The 10,526-nt window shown below is 31.1% G+C and overlaps 1 protein-coding gene across 1 annotated transcript; it reads right to left on the bottom strand.

The window, feature by feature from the left end:
* Positions 1-565: 565 nt before the first annotated feature.
* LOC136042868 (GATA zinc finger domain-containing protein 4-like) lies at positions 566-1,609 on the bottom strand. The gene has a single exon (XM_065727798.1). The coding sequence runs from the start codon at positions 1,607-1,609 to the stop codon at positions 566-568; it is 1,044 nt and encodes a 347-aa protein (XP_065583870.1).
* Positions 1,610-10,526: the final 8,917 nt, after the last annotated feature.

Below are 10,526 nucleotides of genomic sequence, written 5' to 3'. Positions count from 1 at the left end.
TTTTCTCCTGGAGTTTCTATTTTTTCAAGTTTTTTCCATACATAACAAATTTCTTGAATTTGTTTGTTTCTATACTCTCTCATGTTACCTATAATTTCCCTTACTTTGTTTGCTTGTATGTTATTTATCATTGATATGGTGTCCGTTGGGTAGATAAACTTTGAATTTGCTACATCTAATAATATTTTATTTGATTTTAAAAAATTTGCGCCTATTATCGCTTCGTATGAAAAATTCTTACAAACTATAAATCGAGTATAGAAATTTCTGTTATCCTTGCGCAAGGCTAGATACACAGTGCCTTTCACATCTAGGTCGTGTCCGGTTACACTTGACAAATTGGGACAGATATTGCTCATTCGTCGTTTAATATAGTTTGGTAATTTATTAAACACGGATGTATTTATCACATTTGCGGTTGCTCCTGAATCTATAAGGGCTGAGAAATAAATATTCCCTGCGTTAAAATTTTCAAATACTGGTAACATCTTATTATTATTTGCACTTAAAAATGGTATTATTACTGGGGAGGACCTGTAAATTATCTTGCCACCAAATTTTGGTCCTACGAATTTTGGGGGCTTATATCGTTTCCCTGGGATTCCCAGATGTTAGATGTAGAATTTTCATTTGTTCTGTTTTGGGTTCCTTGGTTATTACTTGAGATGGAGCTATTATATGGCTGCCGTCGGCTGATGTAATTTTCTCTTGTATTTCTGTTCCAACTATTACTGGGCTGATTTGTTCTTCCACGATACCCTCCTTGATATTGATATGTATTGCGTTGGAAATTTTGATTTTGGGTGGGATAATTATTTCTTGTTACCAAGGTGTTTCCTCGATTACCTCTTGGGGCGTACCCACTATAGTTTGTCCCCCTGGACAAACGGTTACCCGTTCCCCTAATGTTTGGTCGATTATTATTGTTTGCAAAACAATTTTTTGCGATATGTCCTAATCGGTTACATGTGTAGCACCTTAATGGTTCATTGTTAGTTTGTGCCCTTAATTGATTATTGGGGGCAAAACCTACTTGTCCTGGTGGTGTGGTGGTTCGAATTTGATTTCGAACAGGTTTGGGCGATGATTCTCGGGAGAAAAATCGCGGAGAGGAATCCCTTGATCTTACAGGGGTTTTGCTTTCTACAGCATTTATTGACATTTTTTGATGCTGCAGGACAATCGAATCAATTTCTACGGCTCTTTCTATTTCCTGAACTGCTAGTTCTAGGTTATCAATATTTTTAGCTATCAAAAGGCGGTATAACTTTGGGTTTAGTCCCTGTTTAAATGCATTTAGTATGATTTTTTCATATAATTCCCCTTCTCCTGGACCGTATCGCGCTTCTGTTGCGATTCTAACCTTATGCAAGTACTCACGAACGTTTTGGGTCTGTTCGAAAGTAACTAGGCCATGTTTCAGTTTATTCAATGAACTTGTGTCAATGAATCTTTTCTGGAAGGCCTGTTGCAATAATTCTATTGAGTTAATTGTTGAGGTTGCTTCTGTACCTATCGAGTTTTCTATTTGTTTTAGGAATGTTAGCGCCTGTCCTTTCAGTCTTAAAAGTAACATATTTTTTAATACTTTTAGGTCAATTTTTGTCATTTCCACAAATTGTCCTAAATGGATGTTGAATTGATCAACGTCCGTATCTCCTTCATATTCTGGTAATGATTTTGCAATTTCCACCGAAGTTGCAATAATTTGTTGCGCTTTTAATATTTCATCTTGTTCCTGGTCCATATTTATTGTAGTCTTTTTTTTTTAAGTATGCGGTTCAAAATAATCTCAAATTTTTTTATTTTTAATCTTATTACTGTTTTATTTTAATTTTTTAAAGATTTTGATATTTTTTGAATGGGGTATACCTATATATATAAAATAAATACAAAAATAGAAATAAAATCGCACTGCACCTAAAAATTCAAAAAAGCGAGATAAAATTGCACTGGACTTAAAAATCAAAAATGTAAGTAATCATACTTGTCTATGTTAGTAGGCATTTATTGCGTAGGTACTTTCAGTTCCATTGCTGCTTTCTTTTCCCGACCGCGCCATATGTTACGGGGTGGTTTTGTTGAATAATGAGCTTGTTTTGTGATTTTATCTTAAGGGGGGTTGGCGTTGAGTTGCTTGGGACTTCTAAGTCTTAATAGCTTAATGTGGATATGGGAGCTAAATTATTAATAAAATAAAAAGGCTTCGTATAGAATCCCCGGTAACCTGGGAGATAGAACCATCTCGGTGTTGTTCGAGGTCTCTTGAAACAAATATAGATTCCCTTGGGACCGTGCCTGAAAGCTAGAGGAACTGTACCTGATGCCCTAATACATAGACAAAAGATGATTAAATACAATAAGGTTTATTTACTTACAATATACAACTATTGACAAAATAGCTTCAATGTCTTATTGCACGAAAAGGTGAACATGAGCAATTGATCTAATGCATTCGAATCTCTCCATAAAACTAACTATTCGTCCTTGTGTTGGGCTCATATATCCAACGCGCGCACTTGCCGGACAGGCTTGGTGACCTGCGGAAGTTGACCTCCACTACTATTGGTAATATTTAATCATGTGACTAGTCTCGCATCCAAAAGCTGGCAAGGATTTCTCTTTTGGTTTTGAGAAAAACCCATAGGTCAGAATAACTGGTTACTTAACTTGTTGAGTAACATTTAATTTATCTAAATGCACATAGTCCAACCGCGTTGGACTATGCAGACTGTTGAAAAACTCAGGGGTCAGAATAACTGGTTACTTGACTTGTTAAGTAACCTTTCACTTATCTAAATGCACGTAGTCTAACTGCGTAGGATTATGCAGACTTGTTAAATTTAGCAACTGTTAAATTCTAAATGATTTTATTCAAACCTTTTTCAAATTGAAATTTACTAAAGGGGTGTGACTGAGAAATTTAGTCCTGAGTTTAAGAGTTCCTAGAAGAGTATGGATGAGAGATTTGGTCCTATATTTGAGGATTTCTAAGGGGATGTGAATGAGGGATTTGGTCCTGAATTTTATAGGGGGGAGGGGGGGGGGGCTGGTCTATATGTTACATTACCATTTGCAATCATAAAATTGTCTAATATCTTCATTTTTTCAACATAAGTAGCTATTACCCTCGAAAACTAAAACTTTTGAAATAGGAAAAGAGCCTTTAATCACATTCTTTACCATTTGCAATCATAAAATAGTCTAATATCTTCATTCTTTCAACATACGTAGCTATTACCCTCAAAACTAAAACTTTTGACATAGGAAAAGAGCCTTTAATCACATTCTTTACCATTTGCAATCATAAAGTAATCTAATATCTTCATTTTTTCAACATACGTAGCTATTACCCTCGAAAACTAAAACTTTTGACATAGGGAAAGAGCCTTTAATCACATTCTTTACCATGTGCAATCATAAAATAGTCTAATATCTTCATTTTTTCCACAGACAAAGCTATTACCCTCGAAAACTAAAACTTTTGAAATAGGAAAAGAGCCTTTAATCACATTCTTTACCATTTGCAATCATAAAATAGTCTAATATCTTCATTTTTTCAACACACGTAGCTATTACCCTCGAAAAACTATAACTTTTGACATAGGAGAATAGCCTTTAATCACATTCTTTACCATTTGCAATCATAAAATAGTCTAATATCTTCATTTTTTCAACATACGTAGCTATTACCCCCAAAAACTAAAACGTTTGAAATAGGAAAAGAGCCTTTTATCACATTCTTTAACATTTGAAAACATAAAATTGTCTAATATCTTCATTTTTTCCACAGACAAAGCTATTACCCTCGAAAACTAAAACTTTTGACATAGGAAAAGAGCCTTTAATCACATTCTTTACCATGTGCAATCATAAAATAGTCTAATATCTTCGTTTTTTAACATACGTAGCTATTACCCTCGAAAACTAAAACTTTTGAAACAGGAAAAGAGCCTTTAATCACATACTTTACCATTTGCAATCATAAAATAGTCTAATATCTTCATTTTTTCCACAGATAAAGCTATTACCCTCAAAAACTAAAGCTTTTGAAATAGGAAAAGAGCCTTTAATCACATTCTTTACCATTGCAATCATAAAATAGTCTAATATCTTCATTTTTTCAACAACGTAGCTATTACCCTCGAAAACTAAAACTTTTGAAATTTGGAAAAGAGCCTTTAATCACATTCTATACCATGTGCAATCATAAAATAGTCTAATATCTTCATTTTTTCCACAGACATAGCTATTACCCTCGAAAACTAAAACTTTTGAAATAGGAAAAGAGCCTTTAATCACATTCTTTTCCATTTGCAATCATAAAATAGTCTAATATCTTTATTTTTTCAACATACTTAGCTATTACCCTCGAAAACTAAAACTTTTGACATAGGAAAAGAGCCTTTAATCACATTCTTTACCATTTGCAATCATTAAATTGTCTAATATCTTCATTTTTTCAACATACGTAGCTATTACCCTCGAAAACTAAAACTTTTGAAATAGGAAAAGAGCCTTTAATCACATTCTTTACCATTTGCAATCATAAAATAGTCTAATATCTTAATTTTTTCAACATACGTAGCTATTAACCTCGAAAACTAATACTTTTGAAATAGGAAAAGAGCCTTTAATCACATTTTTTACCATTTGCAATCACAAAATAGTCTAATATCTTCATTTTTTCAACACATGTAGCTATTACCCTCGAAAACAAAAACTTTGACATAGGAGAATAGCCTTTAATCACATTCTTTACCATTTGCAATCATAAAATAGTCTAATATCTTCATTTTTTCAACATACGTAGCTATTACCCCCGGAAACTAAAACGTTTGAAATAGGAAAAGAGCCTTTTATCACATTCTTTAACATTTGCAATCATAAAATTGTCTAATATCTTCATTTTTTCCACAGACAAAGCTATTACCCTCGAAAACTAAAACTTTTGACATAGGAAAAGAGCCTTTAATCACATTCTTTACCATGTGCAATCATAAAATAGTCTAATATCTTCGTTTTTTAACATACGTAGCTATTACCCTCGAAACTAAAACTTTTGAAACAGGAAAAGAGCCTTTAATCACATACTTTACCATTTGCAATCATAAAATAGTCTAATATCTTCATTTTTTCCACAGACAAAGCTATTACCCTGCAAAAACTAAAGCTTTTGAAATAGGAAAAGAGCCTTTAATCACATTCTTTACCATTTGCAATCATAAATTAGTCTAATATCTTCATTTTTTCAACATACGTAGCTATTACCCTCGAAAACTAAAACTTTTGAAATTTGGAAAAGAGCCTTTAATCACATTCTTTACCATGTGCAATCATAAAATAGTCTAATATCTTCATTTTTTCCACAGACATAGCTATTACCCTCGAAAACTAAAACTTTTGAAATAGGAAAAGAGCCTTTAATCACATTCTTTTCCATTTTGCAATCATAAAATAGTCTAATATCTTTATTTTTCAACATACGTAGCTATTACCCTCGAAAACTAAAACTTTTGACATAGGAAAAGAGCCTTTAATCACATTCTTACCATTTGCAATCATTAAATTGTCTAATATCTTCATTTTTTCAACATACGTAGCTATTACCCTCGAAAACTAAACTTTTGAAATAGGAAAAGAGCCTTTAATCACATTCTTTACCATTTGCAATCATAAAATAGTCTAATATCTTCATTTTTTTCAACATACGTAGCTATTAACCTCGAAAACTAATACTTTTGAAATAGGAAAAGAGCCTTTAATCACATTCTTTACCATTTGCAATCATAAAATAGTCTACTATCTTCATTTTTTCCACAGACAAAGCTCTTACCCTCAAAAACTAAAACTTTTGAAGTAGGAAAAGAGCCTTTAATCACATTCTTTACCATTTGCAATCATAAAATAGTCTAATATGTTCATTGTTTCAACATACGTAGCTATTAACCTCGAAAACTAAAACTTTTGACATAGGAAAAGAGCCTTTAATCACATTCTTTACCATCTGCAATCATAAAATAGTCTAATATCTTCATTTTTTCCACAGACAAAGCTATTACCCTCGAAAACTAAAACTTTTGAAAAGGAAAAGAGCCTTTAATCACATTCTTTACCATTTGCAATCATATAATAGTCTAATATCTTCATTATTTCAACATAAGTAGCTATTACCCTCGAAAACTAAAACTTTTGACATAGGAAAAGAGCCTTTAATCACATTCTTTTCCATTTGCAATCACAAAATAGTCTAATATCTTCATTTTTTCAACATACGTAGCTATTACCATCGAAAACTAAAACTTTTGAAATAGGAAAAGAGGCTTTAATCACATTCTTTACCATGTGCAATCATAAAATAGTCTAATATCTTCATTTTTTCAACATACGTAGCTATTACCCTTGAAAACTAAAACTTTTGAAATAGGAAAAGAACCTTTAATCATATTCTTTACCATGTGCAATCATAAAATAGTCTAATATCTTCATTTTTTCCACAGACAAAGCTATTACCCTCGAAAACTAAATCTTTTGACAAAGGAAAAGAGCGTTTAATCAATTCTTTACCATTTGCAATCATAAAATAGTCTAATATCTTAATTTTTCAACATACGTAGCTATTCCCCTCGAAAACTAAAACTTTTGAAATAAGAAAAGAGCCTTTAATCACATTCTTTACCATGTGCAATCATAAAATAGTCCAATATCTTCATTTTTTCAACATACGTAGCTATTACCCTCGAAAACTAAAACTTTTGAAATAGGAAAAGAGCCTTTAATCAAATTCTTTACCATTTGCAATCATAAAATAGTCTAATATGTTCATTTTTCCAATATACGTAACTATTACCCTCGAAAACTAAAACTTTTGACATAGGAAAAGAGCCTTAAATCACATTTTTTACCATTTGCAATCATAAAATAGTCTAATATCTTCATTTTTTCAACATACGTAGCTATTACTCCCGAAAACTGAAACTTTTGAAATAGGAAAAGAGCCTTTAATCCCATTCCTTACCATTTGCAATCATAAAATTGTCTAATATCTTCATTTTTTCCACAGACAAAGCTATTAGCCTCGAAAACTAAACTTTTGACATAGGAAAAGAGCCTTTAATCACATTCTTTACCATGTGCAATCATAAAATAGTCTGATATCTTCATTTTTTCAACATACTTAGCTATTACCCTCGAAAACTAAAACTTTTAAAATAGGAAAAGAGCCTTTAATCACATTCTTTACCATGTGCAATCATAAAATAGTCTAATATCTTCATTTTTTCCACAGACATAGCTATTACCCTCAAAAACTAAAACTTTTGAAATTGGAAAAGAGCCTTTAATCACATTCTTTACCATTTGAAAACATAAAATAGTCTAATATCTTCATTTTTTCAACATAAGTAGCTATTACCCTGGAAAACTAAAACTTTTGAAATAGGAAAAGAGCCTTTAATCACATTCTTTACCATTTGCAATCATAAAATAGTCTAATATCTTCATTTTTTCCACAGACCAAAGCTATTACCCTCGAAAACTAAAACTTTTGACATAGGAAAAGAGCCTTTAATCATATTCTTTACCATTTGCAATCATAAAATAGTCTAATATCTTCATTTTTTCAACATACGTAGCTTTACCCCCGAAAACTAAAACGTTTGAAATAAGAAAAGAGCCTTTTATCACATTCTTTAACATTTGCAATCATAAAATTGTCTAATATCTTCATTTTTTCCACAGACAAAGCTATTACCCTCGAAAACTAAAACTTTTGACATAGGAAAAGAGCCTTTAATCACATTTTTTACCATGTGCAATCATAAAATAGTCTAATATCTTCGTTTTTAACATACGTAGCTATTACCCTCGAAAACTAAAACTTTTGAAACAGGAAAAGAGCCTTTAATCACATACTTTACCATTTGCAATCATAAAATAGTCTAACATCTTCATTTTTTCCACAGACAAAGCTATTACCCTCAAAAACTAAAGCTTTTGAAATAGGAAAAGAGCCTTTAATCACATTCTTTACCATTTGCAATCATAAAATAGTCTAATATCTTCATTTTTTCAACATACGTAGCTATTACCCTCGAAAACTAAAACTTTTGAAATAGGAAAAGAGCCTTTAATCACATTCTTTACCATGTGCAATCAGAAAATAGTCTAATATCTTCATTTTTTCCACAGACATAGCTATTACCCTCGAAAACTAAAACTTTTGAAATAGGAAAAGAGCCTTTAATCACATTCTTTACCATTTGCAATCATAAAATAGTCTAATATCTTCATTTTCTTCAACATACGTAGTTATTACCCTCGAAAACTAAACTTTTGAAAGAGGAAAAGAGCCTTTAATCACATTCTTTACCATTTGCAATCATAAAATAGTCTAATATCTTCATTTTTTCAACATACGTAGCTATTACACTCGAAAACTAATACTTTTGAAATAGGAAAAGAGCCTTTAATCACATTCTTTACCATTTGCAATCATAAAATAGTCTAATATCTTCATATTTTCTACAGACAAAGCTATTACCCTCGAAAACTAAAACTTTTGACATAGGAAAAGAGCCTTTAATCACATTCTTTACCATTCGCAATCATAAAATAGTCTAATATCTTCCTTTTTTCAACATACGTAGCTATTACCCTCGAAAACTAAAACTTTTGACATAGGAAAAAGAGCCTTTAATCACATTCTTTACCATGTGCAATCATAAAATAGTCTAATATCTTCATTTTCTCCACAGACAAAGCTGTTACCCACGAAAACTAAAACTTTTGAAATAGGAAAAGAGCCTTTAATCACATTCTTTACCATTTGCAATCATAAAATAGTCTAATATCTTCATTTTTTCAACATACGTAGCTATTACCCTCGAAAACTAAAACTTTTGACATAGGAAAAGAGCCTTTAATCACATTCTTTTCCATTTGCAATCATAAAATAGTCTAATATCTACATTTTTTCAACATACGTAGCTATTACCCTCGAAAACTAAAACTTTTGAAATAGGAAAAGAGCCTTAATCACATTCTTTACCATGTGCAATCATAAAATAGTCTAATATCTTCATTTTTTCAACATACGTAGCTATTACCCTCGAAAACTAAAACTTTTGAAATAGGAAATGACCCTTTAATCACATTCTTTACCATGTGCAATCATAAAATAGTCTAATATCTTCATTTTTTCCACAGACAAAGCTATTACCCTCGAAAACTAAAACTTTTGACATAGGAAAAGAGCCTTTAATCATATTCTTTACCATTTGCAATCATAAAATAGTCTAATATCTTCATTTTTTCAACATACGTAGCTTTACCCCCGAAAACTAAATCGTTTGAAATAGGAAAAGAGCCTTTTATCACATTCTTTAACATTTGCAATCATAAAATTGTCTAATATCTTCATTTTTTCCACAGACAAAGCTATTACCCTCAAAAACTAAAACTTTTGACATAGGAAAAGAGCCTTTAATCACATTTTTTACCATGTGCAATCATAAAATAGTCTAATATCTTCGTTTTTAAACATACGTAGCTATTACCCTCGAAAACTAAAACTTTTGAAACAGGAAAAGAGCCTTTAATCACATACTTTACCATGTGCAATCAGAAAATAGTCTAATATCTTCATTTTTTTCCACAGACATAGCTATTACCCTCGAAAACTAAAACTTTTGAAATAGGAAAAGAGCCTTTAATCACATTCTTTACCATTTGCAATCATAAAATAGTCTAATATCTTCATTTTCTTCAACATACGTAGTTAATACCCTCGAAACTAAAACTTTTGAAAGAGGAAAAGAGCCTTTAATCACATCTTTACCATTTGCAATCATAAAATAGTCTAATATCTTCATTTTTTCAACATACGAAAAGAGCCTTTTATCACATTCTTTAACATTTGCAATCATAAAATTGTCTAATATCTTCATTTTTTCCACAGACAAAGCTATTACCCTCAAAAACTAAAACTTTTGACATAGGAAAAGAGCCTTTAATCACATTTTTTACCATGTGCAATCATAAAATAGTCTAATATCTTCGTTTTTTAACATGTGCAATCATAAAATAGTCTAATATCTTCATTATTCCAACATACGTAGCTATTACCCTCGAAAACTAAAACTTTTGAAATAGGAAAAGAGCCTTTAATCACATTCTTTACCATGTGCAATCATAAAATAGTCTAATATCTTCATTTTTTCCACAGACAAAGCTATTACCCTCGAAAACTAAAACTTTTGACATAGGAAAAGAGCCTTTAATCATATTCTTTACCATTTGCAATCATAAAATAGTCTAATATCTTCATTTTTTCAACATACGAAGCTTTACCCCCGAAAACTAAATCGTTTGAAATAGGAAAAGAGCCTTTTATCACATTCTTTAACAATTGCAATCATAAAATTGTCTAATATCTTCATTTTTTCCACAGACAAAGCTATTACCCTCGAAAACTAAAACTTTTGACATAGGAAAAGAGCCTTTAATCACATTTTTAACCATGTGCA

The sequence above is a fragment of the Artemia franciscana genome, unplaced genomic scaffold, assembly GCF_032884065.1.
Source record: "Artemia franciscana unplaced genomic scaffold, ASM3288406v1 Scaffold_2252, whole genome shotgun sequence".
In the NCBI taxonomy this organism is placed as follows: domain Eukaryota; kingdom Metazoa; phylum Arthropoda; class Branchiopoda; order Anostraca; family Artemiidae; genus Artemia; species Artemia franciscana.
This window is presented reverse-complemented; position numbering and strand designations above follow the sequence as displayed.

What these genes read in the sequence shown, in the direction of transcription:
- LOC136042868 (XM_065727798.1), bottom strand. Translation starts at nt 1,609, where the DNA reads ATGACAAAAATTGACCTAAAAGTATTAAAAAATATGTTACTTTTAAGA.